Genomic DNA, 22,480 nt, shown 5'->3' with positions numbered 1-22,480 from the left:
ACTGTATTACCATTCTGCCGTATTTTGAGGCAGTAGATTCTTTCTGCTTTGGCAGCCCCAAACTGTGTTACTTTGCAACAAATGACAGTGTGGCTTTTCTAACAAGTGCTGGTATGTAATCTTTTGTCTATGGTGGAGTAGCTTTTCATCTCCTTGACTAGGCTAGATATGTAATGTGAGGAGGTTTGTTAAGGAAAGGAGAGGATAAAATCTCGGGGGGCTTTATATATTCAAATTCAAACGTCAGACATTCTTGTTAAATGTATCCAGTTTTCAGATAAACTAATCTTTCAAATTCTAGCCACCTTCTCTGACAGTCCAGTAGCTCTCGCTTACTTTGGCTCTGAAGTAGAATATGCACAATAGGTGTGAAAGCGAGATCTGTCGATGGCACTACGTGTACCGCTGTGGTTATGGGCGCTTTTGCTTTGTGCCCTGACGGATCTGTTTTCATTTCTCAAGCGGGCCTATAGAGTCTGCCTGTTTCACTTTGACACTTCATCCGTTTCCTCCAACATCACAAAGCTGTACGAGTTAAATGGCGCTGCTCGAGCGGCGAGGGGTGAATGACGCGTGTGGCCAGTGATCAGCTGCCCTCTTAGGCAGGATTGGTGGTGCATTCCTCCCGGTTCTGGATGTCGGGTTAAGAAGACAGTTCAATGGTATAAATACAGGACGGCACTTATACAATACTGTTTCTGCATGGGTTCACTTCTTTACCTTGTATATGAGGAGTAGATTATCACTTCATTTGATGTCAGCGAGTGTAGGGCTGTGTAGGTTGCTGTTTGCACCTCTTTGGCTCGTTCTGACTCTGCAATCCAAAAATGGGAATATGGAAATAAACGGAAAGGCCAACTAACATCGCTTCAGACTTTTAGAACTTGCACCTTATGTATCCATCGCATACATTTAGAAGGTACACTTAAAAGTGTGATATATTTTACTTGTTGATAAAATATTTGGTTTTGTCAGGAAAAGCATTGATTAACAATATTAAATATGCAGAAGACAAATTTCTATATCTACTGTACTGTATATATTAAAAATATTTCTTAGACCAAATCATCCATAATAAAAAGAGCCTTCTCTGCCCCTTCTTATATAGTCCCTGTGTGTTGTGAGACCAGTCCAGCTTGTCATTGATGTGATGGGAATGGTAAGGACATTTCTAGTGAAGGTGTCATTTTAGAGAGCAATATGGCTTCTTCCAGAATTTATAGTTGTGGTGTGATTACGGTGATCCCTCGCTATATCGCGCTTCGACTTTCGCGGCTTCACTCCATCGCGGATTTTAAATGTAAGCATATCTAAATATAGATCACGGGTTTTTCGCTGGTTCGTGGATTTCTGCAGACAATGGGTCTTTTAATTTATGGTACTTGTTTCCTCAGTTGGTTTGTCCAGTTGATTTCATACAAGGGACGCTACTGCAAGATGGCTGAGAAGCTACCCAATCAGAGCACGTATTACGTATTAACTAAAACTCCTCAATGATATACGATGTGCTTCCCGCGCGGTGCTTGATTGTTTGCTTTTCTCTGTCTCTCTCATTCTCTCTGCCTGACGGAGGAGATGTGAGCAGAGGGGCTGTTTGCTTAGAAGATACGGACGCTCCTCTCAAAAATGGCGCTTTATCGCGTGCTTCGGCATACTTAACAGCCCAACAGCACGTATTGATTTTTGATTGTTTGCTTTTCTCTCTCTCACTCTCTGACATTCTCTGCTCCTGACGCGCGCACTCCTTTGAAGAGAAGATCTGTTTGCATTCTTTTAATTGTGAGAAAGAACGGTCATCTCTGTCTTGTCATGGAGCTCAGTTTAAACTGTTGACTAAAGGGTGTTATTTCATCTCTAGAGGGCTCTAATAACGTTAAAATCGTATTTAGAAAGTTGTAAACAGGTTTTCTATGTTCTAACTGCGCAAAGATTTATAAATAAAGAATCCTACTTCGTGGAAATTCATTTATCTGTCTGGAGCGGATTAACCGCGATAAACAAGGGTTTACTGTGCAGAGAATATTTATAAACAGTGTGGGAGAGTTTCTAAGGGCTTAAAATATATCAAAATAACAATACAAACCTATGGTTTCTACTTCGCGGATTTTCATCTATCGCGGGGGGTCGAGGAGGGATTACTGCACTGCTGAATGCTGACTGACAGCTGTGAGCAACTGAGTTGATTTACTGCAACGGAATTTCTCCACACCAGGATTCACTAACCTTCTTATAGACAATCCCAGCAAACACTGGGCACAGGGCTGGCACAGGGTGCCAGTTCATCACATGGCACACACACAATTATGTAACACCAATTCACCTAACCTGCATGCCTTTGGACTATGGGATCATTTTAAATTATTACTAGCCATTAACATTATTCAGAGTGCAAAAAGACACGGCGATGCAGAGTCCATCCTAATGAAATGGCTCTCAGACGTGGGTATTCAGTATCAGTTTTCGATCTTCATCCCCAAAAATAAATGAAACACAATACTCTCTCTAAACATCCAGCCATCCATTATCTAACCCGCTGAATCCGAATACAGGGTCACGGGGTCTGCTGGAGCCAATCCCAGCCAACAGAGGGTGCAAGGCAGGAAACAAACCCCGGGCAGGGCGCCAGCCCACCGCAGTAAACAAAATCATTTTCAGGTCATTTTGCATTGAATACATATTGATCACACTATATATTTTTTAATCATTCATTGTTTTGTTTTGCTTCACATTATTTTTTGACATTTTCTGAACTGTCTTTCAGCGCTCATCCAGACTACACGGAGTGTATCCCAGTAAACACCATTGCCAGAGCACCTCTCCACCATCAGCCACATTCGTGTGCACTCAGGGTGATGTTAGCTTCCTTGGTCACACTGCCCAGATGGCTTGGGCATTTTTTTTTATAAATTCTAATTCAAAAAGAGAGTGAGAGAAGAAACAAAGTGTAAAAAAATAAGTAAAAAAGTTAAAACCAAATTGAAAAGAAAATCTCAAGATGGATATGCTATCTGCACTCACAGTACGTGCCTGAATCAAGACTTAAACTTGAGCTGCAGTTACAGTATCAGGCAGCGGCAGCACGACAATTCAGTGGTACCGTATTTGTTATCTTTAAGTTTTTATTTGTCCGTAAAGGGCAACAGTCAGCCTACCACTGGGGCTCTAAATGTGTATTGGTTTCTAATTCTACAAGCAAAAAATATTCTCTAACAATCATTAGGAACAGTAATAAGAATGAACTGATCAAATATTTGCTGAAGGGTTAATGTAAGTTTTTGTTTTTTTTAAATTAGTCAGTCAGTCAGTGATTGTCCAACCCGCTATATCCTCTTAAATATTTAATTTACTAATTTAAAAAATGTTTATGTAAATTCCAAATCAACCAAGCACAGACAGAGAGAAGAACACCACGACATCTGACAATAAGAAATCTCAACTGCTGTGACTTGTTCCTTTCTAAGTGCTCATCATCAACTATCCATCCATCCATCTATTATCCAACCCGCTATATGCCAACTACAGGGTCACGGGGGTCTGCTGGAGCCAATCCCAGCCAACACAGGGTGCAAGGCAGGAAACAAACCCTGGGCAGGGCGCCAGCCCACCGCAGGGCACACACACCAAGCACACACTAGGGACAGTTTAGGATCACCAATGCACCAAACCGGAGCGCAGACACAGGGAGAACATGTAAACTCCACGCAGGGAGGACCTGGGAAGCGAACCTGAGTCTCCTAACTGCGAGGCAGCAGCACTACCACAGTGCCACCCTATTATTAATTTATTGATATATATTTAATTTACTTTATTATTTATATATTTATTTATTTTTAAAATTTTTGACAAGAACAGGCCATTCAGCCCAATAAAGCCGACCAGTCCTATCCACCTAATTTCTCCAAACTAATATCAAGTCGCCCTACCCTGTGTCATATTACTTGGCAATTTCTTTTAAAGTGTGGACCGAACCCGATGTCATGAGACTTTGGTCCAACACCAGAAACACTCGCTAGGCCACAGTGCCCACCACACAGTGGTGCTGCCCAGTCGATCAGATTAAAATGTAAACCCTTTAGAAGCATACGGAAGCTGTAAACGTTCTCGGAGTCTTCGCCCCTCCACTATGCTATTGATTGTCATGTCTACTCTCCTGGCTTGATACAGGCAGTCGAGGTTTTTGATATGGGTGACATGGGCCATTGCCCAGGGCAGCATCGTGGTGGGGGCGCCATCTTGGGCATCGGCAAAAAAATGTTTTTTTTTTTTCTGCTCGCGCCCATGCTGCCCCGACATCATGCCAGCACATTTTTGGGATTGCATGGCCACCGATCGGTTTTCTGTTGCCCATTTGTGGGGAGTAAGGACGCCCTTCATTTGCGAGGTGCGCCTGCTGCTTGGCGCACAGGGACGAGAGGGGCAGGGCGGCATCTAATAACCAGCTCACAAAATAAAACAAAAATAAAAACAAACACAAAAGCACCAGACATTCTGATACAGACTTATACTTTGCACCGATGTGTTTTCCAAATTCTCTCACACCCGTATATGCGGGAAGTGAGCGCGAGGGTCCTCGGTGCGCCTGCTTGCTGCTGCTGCTGCTGCTGCGCTGAAGTCTCGCACACAACCTGTCGAAAGGGGAGGGGGGCGGGCTGCTTCCAAATAAAGCACATTTCATTCATAATATTGTCAATCCAAGCCCATTATGGCACCATTCATTTTTCCTGGGTTGTGCAAAATCGCAGAAATCGTTAGGCAAGCAGCATAGAGCAGAGTACAGAAAACAGGAAGAATAAATCGTCCTGTGTGAAGCTGACGCCTGCGCAATGCGTGCGCTCTCTCTCTTCTTTACCACAGGTCAGTAAATTCGCCATAATTGGAGCGGACATTACAGGCTTTAAATCGGTAAAATATCGTCAATGAGAGTTTGAACATGTTGATAAAGTGATTTGAGTTTTTTTTGTATGGATATATATGTTTGCGTGCTAACTTACTAATGCAAATGACTCGCGTAGTGGAGAGTGGTAGGCGGGGAAAGTTAACCCGAAATAATAAACTGACTGCTGCTCTGACCTGGTGAACTGATGACTGGAGATGGTACTAAAGTGAAAGTTCTTTACACTACAATGAAATATTTTGGTGCTGTATAAATGTAAAATTTGATTTTGTCTCTGGTAGACATTACATTTCCAACAGTTTGTTTTATTGCACTGATTTTGTTCAGTGTTTATTAGAATGCTGGCGCCAGAGAGGGTGTTCACCCAGGGCACCAAACAGGCTGGGGACACCCCTGAATACAGGTGGGCTTTGCTGTGGCCATGCAAGCAGCAAGTCCTATTTACCAATATCAGAATAGTCAAATAATTCTGACAACACTAAGCCTTTCCGGACAACCTGACTTCCTAACATTTGCAATATTTGCCCTTAACAAGTATCCACCTGAATCCCTGTGTTCTTGTCGAAGAACTCATTTTTAAAGCTGCTAATTCTTTGTACAATTCCGTTCATATTCTAAAAACTTTAATAAGCTCTTAATCTCTATTCATCTCAACACCTTCAATCTTTCTTGATCCGTCAGGTTGCAGTTGCTTTTCAACGGTCACTTTCTAGTTCTGCTACATCTTTGGATTTTTTTTTGCTCAGCCTGGAGACCAAACTGCAGTCAGGACTCCAGGTGAGGCCTCAGCAGAACATCCTTGGACTTGAACTGCACACTTCAGGCGCAGTATAACTAACCCTAGCACTCTGTTGACCTTCTGAATGTCTTCTGTTCACTGTCTGGATGTCGGCAGTGCGGAGTCTACTGTGACTTCTTGGCCTTTGTTATAAGGAGTTCTTTTCAAGCTTCAGAACTCCTGTTGTGTATTCAAACCCACCATTTTTACTTCCTACATGTGATACTTTACATTCATTTTCATTAAATTTAATTTGCCATACATCTGCCCAGGCTCTGTTCTGTCCAAGACCCCCTATAATGACTCGGCTGATTCTTTATTATCTGCCATTCCACATAATTTGTTATTTCTCGTAGATTCCTGTCCAGATCATTTATAGAAGCAGTCGCAGCATTGATCCCTGAGGGTCGCCGCTTTTAGCATCGCCTAATTCTAATAGGGATCATGGCACCATAACTCTTTGCTCCCTGTACTTTAGTCAGTATTGCACCCGTCTACACACCAGACCCTGAACTCCCAGTCCGTTTAGTTTGATGCGTATCCTGTCGTGTGTTAACTTATCAGATACCTTCTGAAGATCCAGATAAGTAATACACGTATCTTCCTGATCATGTGCTTTTGTTGCTTCTTCACAGAATCTCAGCTTATTAGTAAAACAGAACCTCGCTCATCTGAAGCCATGCTAACTGCCCACTGGCCCGCCTGTGCTGCTCAGTCGTTTCCTTTCCAATGTCTTCCATTATCTCGTCACTGACGCGTGTTGAGCTTAACATCCACGCTTTCCAGCCATTCCTGTGGCTCAGCTCAGACTTCTTTCATCCGTGAGGCGAATCTCCCATAACGTATAATGTGTTAACAGAGAGTAGCGAGGCAGCTTTAGTGTTGAAAACAAATCGGCAAACACTGGGCTTGTGTTGTCACAATACTTCAGTTTTAGAAGCCAAAGCAATATTAATTATTATAGCAGCTAAATGATTAAGTTGACCGGGTAGAGTCTCTAGTCTCGTTATTTATGTGAATAGCTTGACAACAACTGAACAAAGACTGCTTATGGGCATCTGAAGATAATTATTAAATTGCCAAATCTGATTTTTACAAAAGATTTATGTCAGTCACGAATACTCCGAGGGTCTTAGCTGGACTCGCTCGGCTTGCTTTTCTAACTCTTGATCTTATCGGGTGGCCCAGTGGATTATGAAAATGAAGGCCAACGAAAGTATTGCTGTCAAAGTGCACAGAGTTAAACTTGATACGAGAGAGATGTCGCTACAAACGCAGCTTTAAGGAGTAAACCGCCCGAACAATCTACAGTACCTCCTCACCAGTTTATGTGACAGTAATGTTATTAGATTGGAATATTGATTTCTTAGTATAACGAGATGAAGGAAAAGGCTACCAGGACCACTTCCAGTCGCCCAGTATTTCTCAAATCTAATATCTCTTTGTTTCTCATCATAACTAATTAATAATATCGATACACAGTCATTTCTCTCAATTTATAATCAAACTTTATATTAAAATCATATTTTCGGAGGTCAAAAAAGGTGGTGGCGGCACGGTGGCGCAGTGGTAGTGCTGCTGCCTCGCAGTTAGGAGACCTGTAGGTTCGCTTCCCGGGTCCTCCCTGCGTGGAGTTTGCATGTTCTCCCCGTGTCTGCGTGGGTTTCCTCCGGGCGCTCCGGTTTCCTCCCACAATCCAAAGACACGTAGGTTAGGTGGATTGGCGATTCTAAATTGGCCCTAGTGTGTGCTTGGTGTGTGGGTGTGTTTGTGTGTGTCCTGCGGTGGGTTGGCACCCTGCCCAGGATTGGTTCCTGCCTTGTGCCCTGTGTTGGCTGGGATTGGCTCCAGCAGACCCCCGTGACCCTGTGTTTGGATTCAGCGGGTTAGAAAATGGATGGATGGAAAAAAGGTGGTGGAATTTTTTCATGATTACATCTGCATTGCCTCGATTACGTGCAAAGTACAAAGAGTTAGAGCCACCTAACAACATAGAAAAAGTGTTAGTATTATAGATTTTTTGTTGTGATAAATTGCTATGGGTAAAACTGCAGTTAGCGACATTTAATTATGAATATGATGGTCAAAAAAAAAAAATATCATCAAATGAAATGTTTTACCAGGAACACGACGGGGACATAGCAGCTTAGCTTATTGGTCCTATTACATCTTTAGATTTACACGGCATGTTTACACGTCATTGTATAAATCAAAATAAAATGAATAATAGTTGGGCAGCACGGTGGCGCAGTGGGTAGCACTGCTGCCTCGCAGTTAGGAGACCCGGGTTCACTTTCTGGGTCCTCCCTGCGTGGTGTTTGCGTCTTCTCGCCGTGTCTGCGTGGGTTTCTTCCAACAGTCCAAAGACATGCAGGTCAGGTGCTTTGGCGATTCTAAATTGCCCCGTGTGTGTGTGTGTGCCCTGTGGTGGGCTGGCACCCTGACTTGTGCCCTGTGTTGGCTGGGATTGGCTCCAGCAGACCCTCGTGACCCTGTAGTTAGGATATAGCGGGTTAGATAATGGATGGATGGATGGATGGATGGACTGAAAGAATAGCACAGTGACGAGAGGGACCCCAGAGACAACTTGGACTTCTCACTTTCTTTGTAAAGTCTGCATGTTCTCCCAGTAGTCAGTGTGTAGACTGACTGATCGGGAGAATGAATGAATAAATGAAGGAAGGAAGGAACTGCGGTGGGCTGGCGCCCTGCCCGGGGTTTGTTTCCTGCCTTGCGCCCTGTGTTGGCTGGGATTGGCTGCAGCAGACCCCCGTGACCCTGTAGTTAGGATATAGCGGGATGGATAGATGGATAGATTTGATTCAGTTTTATAAAATTCAACTTGATTTACTGTAATTCAATTCAATTACATTCGATTTGATTCAGTTTGGTTCAATTCACTTTGATTTAATTCAATTAGAGCAGACCCCCGTGACCCTGTAGTTAGGATATAGCAGGTTGACGGATGGATGGATGATAGTTATTGAAAGAATATGTGCATTCTATTTAATACAGTTTTTAATATTGTGTACACATTTCTGTTTCCATGATACAAAATGGTTTTTAAAATAAAATATTACTTCTGGTTGTGTCATTTTTTTCTCAAATTTCATATGTGTTTGCTTTTTATCATTATAAATATCGATAGAGAATTTGAATCATCTGTCTGTAATTCTAACCATAGTTTACTTGAAACTTCACAAAGGTATTCAGCTAAAGTACCCCTTGTGGTTGTCAGACGTGGCCCCAAAGCTGAGATATTCCTTATTTTTGGCATAAAGCAGATGGCCAACATCTCACTGACTGAGGGCCAAGCGTTTCCGAGTTATCGTGTTTACACACGGACGACGCACAGGCAGACGTCATTTCAAAAATCGTATTTTTAAAATGTCAAGATTCATCCAAGTCTCAAGGTCACAAGTTTTTCATAATTCCTATACTTTCTTTTTTTCCTAAGTATACAAGAAAGTAAAGCTGTAGTCTGCACACATAAGATGAATCGTATCATTCTTTCCAAACCCCACTTGTTGAATCCTCAGAAATGCCAACCACCAAAGGAAGAGACCCTCGAGGCTGTCACCTCCAGTCAGCTTTGTGACGCTCGCGATTTCAAGAACAACCTCACCTACACTCTCGGGGTTTGCCCGCTCTAATGCCCTTCTGTGGGGATTTTCCGACTAGAGAAGTTGGCTTCTAGCACAGACCATCATAACCTCACAGGTGAGCCCACAGCTTATTGGGATCTTCAGCTGTATGAACTGAGATGTGGCCGTCGTCCTCGGTATTCGAGACCTTACCTCTACATGAGACAATACACGTAAGAAAGACTCTGTAGATGCACAGTTTGTGTATTCAGGTGTATTGATTTTCTTTTTTTTTTTTTAAATACATTTTAAAAAGTTTATAGTGAGAATTCAAGCAAAATGGCTACCTAGAAAGATTGCAATAATCGAGCTTTCCAGGCAACTCGGGCCCCGTCTTCATGGCATTTGACACCCACACGCAGTCGTGTCATTTGTTGTCCTTCTGGGTGTTTGTGTATAATTTCCCCCCTACTTGTATATTCGTAACTCTTTCCAAAAAAAGAAAAGACAGCACTTTAATTTTATTTACTTCAACGGAAATTGCAAAAAGGAAGTCGTCGGTGAGATGAGAGATGCTGTGAGATATGCAAGTAAAGTGTGAGGGATTTTTGGTCCAAATTTAAATGAGTATATAAAAGTATTGCAGTTGAGTGGGCAGCAGCAGCATTGAAGCATTTTGTAGATCAGATAATGTCTGCAGTGAACCAACCGACCGACGGCCCTCATTAGACGATCGGACGCTTTTAATGGCTCTGTGACAGCTTGTATCACCAGTGGGAAACTGGCGTGTCTGTCAACACAAAAGAAATGTCAAAACGTACTGGTAAGATGAATTTCTTTTTTTATAATTACATTTTAAACTTCTTTTTAAGCTTGTATTAACATTAAATGAAAATGCACTCACTGAGAAAATGATAAGAACATCTGAACACCTGCTTATCAATGTGATGATCTAATCGGCCGATCATGTGGTGGCTGTGCAATCCATCAAATCAGGCAGATGCAGGTCAGGAGCTTCACTTTGTGTTCACATCAAAGACCAAAAGGGAGAAGGAATGGGATCGTGGTCATTTCGACTGTGGTATGGTGGTTGTTACCAGATGGGCTGCTTTGAGTATTTCTCCTGTGATTTTCACGCACAACAACATGCAGAGATTACTCTGAATGGCATGAAAAACATTCTGTGACAGACGGTTCTGCGGACGGAAACGACTTGTTGAGAGAGGTCAGAGTTGGTCTGAGTCGACAGAAAGGCAGCATTAACTCGGGTAACCATTCTGTGTAACTGTGATGAGCAGGAAAGCATCTCAGGATGCACAACACATGAAACCTTGAGAGGACAGCAGAAGACCATGTTGGGATCCAGTCCGGTTGGCCAAGAACCAGAAGACGAGGCAGCAGTGGGCACTGCCTCACCAAAACCGGACCGATAACTACTGTAAAAACGCGGCCTGATTGGCCGAATCTCAATTCATGTAGTTAAACAATAAAACAAAAGTCATTATCGATGGTTAAAAATTAAGGTCAGAAAGTATTTAAGGGTGACAGCAGAGGAGAGGGTCACACAAACTAGCTAATGACACTCATTCAGGAAATAAGCACCTTGAGCATGGGAAAGGTGCTATATAAATAAAATGTAGTATTATTATTATTATTATTATTATAAGTATCTGGGGTCCACACACACACCTACGTAATCGGCACCTCAAAGGTCTCAAAACTGGTGAAACCCACACCCTTCTGATCACATGTCTGTGTATGATGTCATATGCTGAAGTCCACAATGGACTGTACATGCGCTGAAATTTCCTTTGGGACACGTACAGTGGTGTGAAAAACTATTTGCCCCCTTCCTGATTTCTTATTCTTTTGCATGTTTGTCACACAAAATGTTTCTGATCATCAAACACATTTAACCATTAGTCAAATATAACACAAGTAAACACAAAATGCAGTTTTTAAATGATGGTTTTTATTATTTAGGGGCCTACATGGCCCTGTGTGAAAAAGTAATTGCCCCCTTGTTAAAAAAGAACCTAACTGTGGTGTATCACACCCGAGTTCAATTTCCGTAGGCCTGATTACTGCCACACTTGTTTCAATCAAGAAATCACTATCAAAATTATATTTACATTTATTTGCTTGGCAGACACTTTTATCCAAAGTGACATAAAACAGAAGTAAACATAATCTAGTAACATTAGGCTTCTTCTTCTTTTGGCTGCTCCTGTTAGGGGGTGCCACAGAGGATCATCTTCTTCCATATCGTCCTGTCCTCGTCACCTTGCTCTGTCACCCTCATGACCAGCATGTCCCCTCTCACCACCTCCATAAACCTTCTCTTAGGCCTTCCTCTAAGTGGGCTTATCAGAGCATTTTTGAAGATGGTAGAAAGGCTGAGTGAGGTGTTACTGCAGAAAGGAGTGCGAGGGAGATGTGAGCGGATCGGGTCATGTGGACAGGTAGTGGTGTGAGTGGCGAGGAGGTCAAAAGTGCCCGTGGCAGAGAGTTGACATTCAGTACTGTGGATGAGGCCGAAATGCAAGTCTGTGGTTGATCGAGCTTTAGCACAGTGGCTTTCATGTTGTGGAACTTTCTACCTCTTTATTTTAGAGATTGTTCTTCATCTGCTCTTTTGAAACTAATTTACAGACATATCTTTTTAAACAAGCTTTTATGTGCTGAATGTATTTTATTCTAATTTTTACTTCTGTTTTTTTTTTTTTAACTGTGACTGTCTTATTTTTCTTTGTTTTTGTTTCAACTTATTTTTGTACAATGTCCTTGAGGGTCATGAAAAGCACTTATAAATAAAATGTATTATTATTATTCCAGGTGGGAGCTTTCAGTAGTATTGAGCTGGTGGAAACCCCACAAGCACCTGGTGCATCGCCATAGCGGTGATACTGGCACACGAAGTGGTGGCTCTGAGGCGAGGGACCTGCACTGGCAATCGGAAGGTTGTCGGTTCGAATCCCGTTAATGCCAATAGGGACTCCGCTCTGTTGGGCCCTTGAGCGACGCCCTTAACCTGCTATTGCTGAGCGCTTTGAGTAGTGAGAAAATATATAAATGCTGTCACAAAGACGAGACCTACTCAGATGAAGGTTTGGGGCAGCCACCCGTATATTCTGGTATCCTGGCTGCACACAATAACCAGCACTGCTGTGCACACAATTGAGTCCAAAAAGGGAAAAAGGGGCAGGCTTTTAAAGGGGAAGACAGGAAGTGAGGTCATAAGGATCGGGCCCGGACGTGACGTCAGAGGGGCCGGAGCTGGTAAGGTCTACTTCCATTGGCTCAGTCCCGGAAGTGACGTCAAGAGAGCCAGCTGGAATCTCCCGGGAATTGTCTACAGGGAAGTGAGAAAAAGAGTCGGTGCACTCTGCCACATCCCGGCATGCCACAGGACCGCCGACACTCAAGCCCTTTAGCTGCCTCCCATGCGCACGTGTGTGACAATACAAAGAATTATTATTATTATTATATTCCCAGTCTGTGATACAACAACGGCTACTCATGTTTTTTTGAAGCCCCCTCGTACTTTTTCACTATTAAAGACAGCGAAATGAGATGAGAGTTCCCCATTAACTTTCCTCCATGAAGGCAGTCAAACCTGTTGAATTCAAGCTTGCTAATGCATTGGTGTCAGAGATGGCTACTGAAATAACAAAAATCATTTTCCTTGCTCTTCCTGCTCACTTTCTCCTAGCAGGTAAGGTTATCATTTTATCCAATGCTGCAAAGCCATTATACTCTTTTTTTGCTCTTTTAGAATGCCAATACATACGACGTATGCTTTGAAGTCTTTTTCATTTCTTTTCTGTTTGTCTGTAAATGTTTCCCTGTGGAAGTCTAGTTATGTGAAGTAAGTGTTGGTGCGCCTTGTATGCTTGTTGCTGTCAGCTCTTAGTGACTTCAGCTGACTGAGACGTCACCCACTTGGCTGCTGCAGTTCCCTTTGCAGTTATGTGCTGTGCTCTTGGTGTATATTGTAGTGTAGCTATTGTGGTGGCCGGCCCGGACACTGACAGGCGGACACGTTCATGTCACCCGACGCACGTTTTATTTTATTTTATTTTTTATTTTTTTTTTTTTACCGTGTCCTGTTTGGCTGTGAAGCAATCAGAATTGATGTCTGAATGCTGGCGACTAGCCTTACAGTTTTTCTCTCAGGTGGAGCATTACAGCTTCTGCTGACGTCACGCCTGATACCAAAACTTTATTAAAAAATATCTTCAGATGTTTTTAAGATTCGAACCGGACACGGAGACAAAAGTGAAAGAAAAAGAAGAGAGAGAAGGAAGAGATGGAGGTAAAGGGGGAGGGGGGGGTTTCGTATAGAATAAACAATAAATGAACCAGAATCCACTTCTAGACCTGCAGAAAGAGAGGGGGGGGACCACAAGACAAAAACATTGCTGCATCAGCTACATGAAGATATATAAAAGTAAAAATGTTTGCTGACAATCATACAGTAATTATTACTGAGGCATTTAGGGCCAACCACAACCTTAGGTCATGTGCTGAAGATGTCCAAGTCATACTTATGAAATCACCACGTGAGCACCTGTGTGCGTACGCACGCTTGTATGTGTAAGGTTTCTCTATAGGAGCGTCCAATAGTGAGTGTGAAGGGCCACAGACCTGCCCCCAAAAACGTGCGGAAGATGGAGGGAGTTCCAAGCCCAGAGATCCAGAGGTCACCCCAGAGCGCGGAGACCCCAGGGAGGCCGTCACCAGAGAAGCCCCAACCCCCCCTCGAGAGGTGCAGAGGATCACCCCGCGGGGTCACAACCAGCAGCCGGCAGAGTCCCGGGAGATATCAACGGCAAGCCCTCAGGCCCGCCCGCAGCCGCTCACCCCCGAGTCGGCCGGGCCCAGAACCCAGCAGCCCGGGACCCAAGGGCGACCCAACAGGGCCCAGGGAACCAGATCTCACCAGGCAGCCACCGGGAGCGACCAGACAGATGCTTAAGGCAGGGAGAGGGTAGGCGAAGATGTTGTAGTATTGCCAGATGTCCCAGGAGAGGGGGACACACGTTTTATTACCGTTCCTAATATTTACAAAGTGCAGCACACAACCCCAAAGTCCCCCAAAGTCCCGGCCACAACATAATGCCTTTTTTCCTCTTCAGAGTGCCTCCTTGCCTCCTCCAGAGACCTCGTCCTCTTCCACCCGACTCAAGTCATCGAATGGAGGGAGGCGGCCCCTTTTATACACACCCGGATAGCCTCCGGGTGCTTCCCCGCAATCTTCCACCGACACTCCCCATTGTGGCGGAAGTGCCGGCTGCAACCCTGGAAGCGCTCCGGGTGTCCCTGCTCCTCTTCCCTCCAGCACTTCCGGGTGTGGCACTGGGGCGGTCCCCATGGGCACCAGGGTGGTCGCCCCCACATGGTCTGGGGGAGGCCTAAGCCCTCCTCTGGTCTCCCTTGGGGGTCCCAGCCAGGTCGCGCCCCCAGCCATCACCGACACTATGCATGGTAGCTTTGTGGTCAGTATATCCAGTGCTATTTTTCCATTTCCATTTTCCCAAGGGAGACAAACCTCCTGCGTCCAAATTTTTTTTTAAATCAATTTAACAGAACAGAGTACAACAACAACAATATCTATTTCTATAGCACGTGTTCATACAAATGATGTAACTCAAAGTGCTTTACATGATGAAGAAAAGAGAAAAGAGACAAAGTAAGAATTAAAATCAGAGAACACTAATTAACATAGAATAAGAGTAAGGTCCGATGGCCAGGGAGGACAGAAAAAAAATAAAATCTGCAGGGGCTCCAAGGCCACGAGACCACCCAGCCCCCTCTGGGCATTCTACCTCACATCAATGACCTCACAATCAGTCCTCATGGTATTCAGGGTTCTCATGGAAGGACTTGATGATGACAGTCACGTGGACTTCTGGCCTTCAATCCATCATTGTAGGGACATCACGGTGCTTTGATTAGGAAAAGTCATATTTGGGGTGCAGGTCGCCACCACAGAAAACTGGAAAAAGAACAGAAGAGAAAGTAGGGGTCAGAATGGACTGAAGTGAATGTAAATATCCATATTGACTTCAAAGTATTAACAAAGACCGTAACTTAATATATGTTAATATTTAAATCTAAGACTTCAGTGTGCTCCACCAATTGAAATCAATCAGTTCCTACCTTTATTTGGCAATGGTCTTAATTATAATAGTTTCAATATTTGTGTGTGTTGGAACATGTTGTGAATTCTAAAAGGTAATTGTTATTGGGGTGGCACAGTGGTTAGTGCTGTTGCTGCATGGATCCAGCGTCCTGTGTTCAAATTCTGTATCTAGTTGTTGCCTTTCCAGCATTTGCACGTTCTCCCTCTGTCTGTGTGGGGTTCCCTCCAGGTTCGCCCATTTTACCTCGAAACATCCAGAGATGTGCAGTTGAAGTTGATGGGCAAGTGCAAATTGGTAAGTGTTCCCCACGTGCAACTAATATGGCTGGGATGAGCTCTGGCTCTGAAGGACCTTGAAATGGACTTATTGGAGCAGGAGTGATTTGTTAAATGATTTTAAAAGAGAAGGTTTTCTAACTTGGAGGCAGATTTAACTGTCCTGAAAGTTCTCTTACTAGATGTAATTGTTATGCCAGCTTGGATGTCCGGGTGGTTGTTTACAGTCGCTAGTTTTACTCTCTGATATCTTCAGATTAATGCCGGAGACTGCAATCCATTCCTTGTGGCTATCTGCTTACAATTTATAATGGTAGTCGGTACCCCGTCCTTGCTGTACAATCACTTCTCTCGTCCACTGGTCGGTGATAACCCCTTCTTCCAAAACGGTAGGCAATGGTAGGTAGCTGTTCATTTGTGATCTTTACCATCGTCTGCCTGAGAACTGTCTAATTTTGTAATATCAGAGGGACAAGGCCTGCCTATCCCATATTCAAACTAGTGAAGGTAGATTAGATAGATAGATAGATAAATAGACAGATAGACAGGCAGATAGACAGACAGATAGATAAATAGACAGATAGATAGACAGATAGATAGATAAATAGACAGATAGATAAATAGACAGACAGACAGATAGATAGATAGATAGATAATTAGACAGATAGATAAATAGACAGGCAGATAGACAGATAAATAGATAGATAGATAATTAGACAGATAGATAGACAGATAGATAAATAGACAGACAGATAGACAGATAAATAGACAGATAGATAGACAGATAGATAGATAAATAGACAGATAGATAGACAGATAGATAGATAGATAAATAGACAGACCCACATACAATAATAAACCCTGTGACCCCAAGATTGGAATAGATAGATAGATATGAAAGGCACCATATGATAGACAGACAGATAGACAGACAGATAGATAGATAAATAGACAGATAGATAGATAGATAAATAGACAGATAGATAAATAGACAGATAGATATGAAAAGCACTTTATGATAGATAGATAGACAGACAGACAGATAGATAAATAGACAGATAGATAGATAAATAGACAGACAGACAGACAGACAGATACTTTATTAATCCCAAAGGGAACTTCATAGATTAAGTTTTCTGGTCACTTCAGGGTCCTGGGATCTGGAGCCCAAGTCAAGAAAATGCCTCACACAGTGCCACAGTAGTAGTAGTAATGAATGGTCACTTAGTTGTGTTGTCTGGTCTGATGGCTGCCATTCTTAGAACCTTTTTCTTTTTTCTTCTCTTTCAGAGTGCGCACTCCTGTGGACAGATCTCCTTATGGGTACTACTAGCTGGTGAACCCATTCCATGAGCACTTATCACAGCTACATTTCCTAAATGGGTTTTTTTACGATGTCAGACAGTAATTGTACAACAAACCATGATATCCATCAGTATTTATCACCTGTGGTGTACATCCTAGTGCTTCTACTAGGGTTGCCCACAAGTATTTACTCCCTGCACCATGCGTGGCAGCAGGTGAGAGTCAGAAATGAACTTGGAATCTACCTGCTGAACTTGACGCTGTCGGATATCCTCAACCTGTGTTCCTTACCTTTCTGGTTGCACTATTTTTTTCATCATGATAACTGGCTTCTTGGGGAGTGGTGGTGTAAGATATGTGGATTGTTTCTCTATGAGAACATCTATATCACCATTGGCTTTCTTTGTTGCATCTCAGTTGACCGTTACCTGGCTGTGGTTTATCCTTTTCGCTTCCAGAGGTTTCGAAGTATGAAAGCATCTGTCATCGTCAGTGCTTGTATTTGGATCAAGGAGACTGGGGTTTGTACTGTCCTCATTCTACAAAAAGAAGTCACTATCGACAGTGAAAACCACAAGATTTGCTTTGAGCATTACCCCATGACAGACATGGAGCGGCCAGTGAACTATTACCGGTTTTTTGTTGGATTCCTTTTCCCCTTGGTGATTATTACTTTTTCTTACATTCGTATTCTTAAAGCTGTCAAGAAAAGCACAGGAACTCAGCATGCACAGAAACTCAGAATCAAGTACTTGGTGTCCAGCACAATAGCCATTTTTCTGCTCTGTTTCTCGCCCTACCACATCTTTCTTTTAATTCGGACGGTTTTTGAAAAGAAAGACTGTGTGTTAATCAGGACTATTTTTAATTACTATCATTTCTCTTTGCTGCTGACTAGTCTCAACTGCCTTGCAGATCCTGTGTTGTATTGTTTTGTTAGTGAAAGCATTCAGAAGGAGATGCTGAGGGCAAAGAGTCAATGTGGACAGCTGAGTTGCTGCTGTAAAAAATCAAAAACTGCAGAAACGACTGAAAATAACACACCCGATATTAATGGAAGTACAGTCCTGACTGCCTTTCAGAGGGGGACTGAGCTGGGCTGACGATTCATGTGTGTTCTTAAGGCAGACATGTGCAAGTTTAGTCTGCTTAAGGGTGTGTTGTCTATTTAAGAAAGATGGCAAGACAAGTCAAGGTAAATGTGAATTTCCCCTTGGGATTAATAAAGTATCTATCTATCTATCTATCTATCTATCTATCTATCTATCTATCTATCTATCTATCTATCTATCTATCTATCTATCTATCTATCTATCTATCTAGTTAGAGAAGTAGCTGCCTTCTATTGGTCACTATTGAGTTTTGATGTGAAAATGACCAAGCGATCTGCCACTTTCCACAGAGTATCTCAGATTTTAAAATTGTAAATGATTGATGTTTCCTGTAAAAGTTCTGTGTGAATGACAGCCATGGAATGGGTTCTCAAAGATAAAAAGTCAATATATACGATGTAAAGGAGTCCATGGAGCCATATGGTGAGTTAGGAGTTATCTTGCTGCACTTATTCAGTACCAATTTAGGACGATGACAGCCAAAGCCTACCTCCGCACAAGTGTGTGTATATGGCAGAATGCAGTTTTCAAGGAATGACCTTTCATTGAGGTGCAAAATAACCCAGCAGCTTTGTGAGCTTAAACCAGCGTTTGGCAGGAATTGGAGATCTGGGAGGCTGAACTGTCTTGCAGGTTGGAGACACCGCGTGTTCATGATAGGTTTACAGGACACAGTGTGGCCAGTGAGTGGTGCTGACGGCCTCTGGTCCTCTTGTCATCTCTGCACAGTTTTTGCACCTTCTGTAAATACTCCATGACAAAGACATGCTGGTTAGGTTGACTGACCTCGTGAGAATATCTAGGGTTACTTGCTGAGTTGTGCGCATTATTCCCTGGATCCAGCTCCAGCTCCTCGCAGGCTTGGAATAAAATGGTTGAGAAAAAGGGTAAATAGGTAGGTTTATGCCCTGTATCAGTTTTGACCAGGGCTAGTGTTTATTATTTGTACGAGGGGGAGTCAAGCTAAACTTAGAAACTGGGATTTATTAGAAAATGGAACGAACCTTAACAAAACGGATGCTGTCTCCACCCTTCTCAATGCACTCGCACCACCTGCCTGGATTCCAGCAGAATAAAAGGTTTCGTCTTGTCCTCGCAACCACTTTGGCACCCGAGTTATTGTCGAACTCTACATGCCGAGGGTTACTACGGTAAGTTACTGGGACTTGCTGGAGACCAACATGAAGCAGGGACTGCTGTCTCAAGGAGTCCTTTTGCTGCAAGACAATGAAACACACACTGCTAAGAACACCAAGGCTTGTCTGGAGAAACGGAAGTCTGAGGTATCGCTACATCCTCCTTATTCGCTATATTTGGCACTGTGTGTTTTTACATTTTTTCAAGCGTTAAAAAAACATCTGGGTGGTCGTCAATTCAAGACAGATGACGACATGAAGAAAGCGATGCACGAGTGGGTGCGAGGACAAGACAAAGCCTTTTTTAATTCTGCTGGAATCCTACGCAAGTGCATAGAGAAGGGTGGAGACGACATCAGGAAATGACAGCATCAGTTTTGTTAAGGTTCGTTCCATTTTCTGATAAATCCCATTTTCTAACTTTAACTCCCCCTCATACTTTTTTTTTGTTTTTCTTGGAGCTTAAAACAGCCTCATAAAACTGAATTCATCTGAACTGATGGCCTGTAAAAGTGATCCTCACATACACAGCCTACTGTCTCATCAGCGTTTCTTGGGTCATCTCAGCAAACTCAGTTCTTTCGGCAGCGTTGACTGTGTCTAGAACTGCAGGTGTTACAATGTCTCCCTGGCTATCTTGACATTTCAGACGTTTCTCTGTTTTGATGTGCACTTTTCTCACATTGATTTTCCAGTATTGTGTCTGCATTTCATCTTTTTATAACGTAATTTTAATATAATAGAACATTGTGAAATCTGCTTCATCCAAATCAGGGTTTGTAGGGGGGCTCATTCAACAACATTAGGGTGGAAAGTAACAGTTTTTTGGCCAGATCCCGTGTATATAATTTTGCATTTCATTTTAATTTACTTTTTCTGTTAAATCCCAAGAACTACTGTAAACAGTGACAGGACCCAGAGTGATTCAGTGTCCCATTCATACAACAACAATGTTCATTTTTAGAGTACATTTTCATATAGTACAGTAGCTCAATGTGCTTTACAAATATCAAAGAAGTAGGTACGTGCAAAGAAAAAAACCAAATTAAACATACAAAAATGCACAGTTACATTTGATAGAAATATAATGAATAAATAAGTAGAGTCCTCATACACTCACCTAAAGGATTATTAGGAACACCTGTTCAATTTCTCATTAATGCAATTATCTAATCAACCAATCACATGGCAGCTGCTTCAATGCATTTAGGGGTGTGGTCCTGGTCAAGACAATCTCCTGAACTCCAAACTGAATGTCAGAATGGGACAGAAAGGTGATTTAAGCAATTTTGAGCGTGGCATGGTTATTGGTGCCAGACGGGCCGGTCTGAGTATTTCACAATCTGCTCAGTTACTGGGATTTTCACACACAACCATTTCTAGGGTTTACAAAGAATGGTGTGAAAAGGGTAAAACATCTGGTATGCGGCAGTCCTGTGGGCGAAAATGCTTTGTTGATGCTAGAGGTCAGAGGAGAATGGGCCGACTGATTCAAGCTGATAGAAGAGCAACTTTGACTGAAATAACCACTCGTTACAACCGAGGTATGCAGCAAAGCATTTGTGAAGCCACAACACTCACAACTTTCAGGCGGATGGGCTACAACAGCAGAAGACCCCACCGGGTACCACTCATCTCCACTACAAATAGGTAAAAGAGGCTACAATTTGCACAAGCTCACCAAAATTGGACAGTTGAAGACTAGAAAAATGTTGCCTGGTCTGATGAGTCTCAACTTCTGTTGAGACATTCAAATGGTAGAGTCAGAATTTGGCGTAAACAGAATGAGAACATGGATCCATCATGCCTTGTTACCACTGTGCAGGCTGGTGGTGGTGGTGTAATGGTGTGGGGGATGTTTTCTTGGCACACTTTAGGCCCCTTAGTGCCAATTGGGCATCGTTTAAATGCCACAGGCTACCTGAGCATTGTTTCTGACCATGTCCATCCCTTCATGACCACCATGTACCCATCCTCTGATGGCTACTTCCAGCAGGATAATGCACCATGTCACAAAGCTTGAATCATTTCAAATTGGTTTCTTGAACATGACAGTGAGTTCACTGTACTAAAATGGCCCCCACCATGGTCACCAGATCTCAACCCAATAGAGCATCTTTGGGATGTGGTGGAACGGGAGCTTTGTGCCCTGGATGTGCATCCCACAAATCTCCATCAACTGCAAGATGCTATCCTATCAATATGGGCCAACATTTCTAAAGACTGCTTTCAGCACCTTGTTGAATCAATGCCACGTAGAATTAAGGCAGTTCTGAAGGCGAAAGGGGGTCAAACACCGTATTAGTATGGTGGTCCTAATAATCCTTTAGGTGAGTGTATATAAAACTGTTTTTTGAGTCTGTAAAGACGAGCCCAATGGTAAGGTCAGATGTCGAGACTTTATAAACCTTTTCTGTTCTGTTTCTGGTCTCAGAAAGCCAAAGAACAATTCCAATGCCAACCGTGGCTCCGTACATTGACACGGAGTCTGTTTATCGTCACTAGTTAACCTAACGTGGTGATTTAGGGAAAGGAGTAAACTGGAGTACCTGTGCAAAGAGGCTGTCTGCTGGGTGAGCGAGTGAGCGACCGAGCTGGGAACTGGACTTGGGTCCTTGGAACTGCCGTAACAGCACATTTAGTAATAATCTTCACTTGGTTATTTTTTTTCTTTTAAAAATGACTATTTTTTGAGACTGTTGTTTCCTGCCTTGTGCCCTGTGTTGGCTGGGATTGGCTCCAGCAGACCCCCGTGACCCTGTAGTTAGGATGTAGCGGGTTGGATAATGGATGGATGGATGGATATTTTTTGAGCTGGAATTTACAGAGTTGAAGATGCTACAGGTTTCACTTGGAGTAATGAGGGTAGAGGGGATTAGAAATGGTGGGTATATTAGAGGGACAACGAGAGAGGCTGAATTGGGATGATTTGGGCATGTGCAGAGGAGAGCTGAGGAGTACATCAGGAAAAGAATGTTAAGGATGGAACTGACAGGCAAGAGGGAAAGAGGAGGCTTCTGGATGTGGTGAGGGAGGACCTGAAGACAGTCGGTGTGGCAGAAAATCATGTAAAAGACAGGGACAGATTGAGACGGATGATCCGCTGTGGCAACCCCGAAATGGGAGCAGCCAAAAGAAGACTGAAATGATGGTGTTTGGGTGACTTGTGTGTCACCCGTCACCTGTGGCACCTCACAGATCACTCTATCCATCCATCCTAGGTCAAAGCCCCCATCTGGGTTTTGTCCAT

General features: G+C 43.1%; 1 protein-coding gene across 5 annotated transcripts in view; it reads left to right on the top strand.

Moving 5' to 3' along the window:
- LOC120518649 (ovarian cancer G-protein coupled receptor 1) overlaps positions 1–22,480 on the top strand; it is a 79,158-nt gene that overhangs the window by 36,937 nt on the left and 19,741 nt on the right. For 2 of the 5 annotated variants that reach the window (XM_039741545.1, XM_039741542.1), the window contains exon 2: positions 16,968–19,087. In XM_039741545.1, coding sequence (XP_039597479.1) covers positions 17,057–18,085 — 1,029 coding nt within the window. In that variant the 5' untranslated portion in view covers positions 16,968–17,056 and the 3' untranslated portion in view covers positions 18,086–19,087. Of the gene's footprint in view, positions 1–9,896; positions 10,080–15,965; positions 16,077–16,967; positions 19,088–22,480 lie in introns of those variants that run through there. The other 3 variants (XM_039741543.1, XM_039741544.1, XR_005631269.1) reach the window with 3 other exon arrangements.

Source organism: Polypterus senegalus, chromosome 18 (assembly GCF_016835505.1).
Source record: "Polypterus senegalus isolate Bchr_013 chromosome 18, ASM1683550v1, whole genome shotgun sequence".
Lineage (NCBI taxonomy): Eukaryota > Metazoa > Chordata > Cladistia > Polypteriformes > Polypteridae > Polypterus > Polypterus senegalus.
Note: the sequence above shows the minus strand (reverse complement) of the source record. Positions and strands in the feature narration are given on the sequence as shown.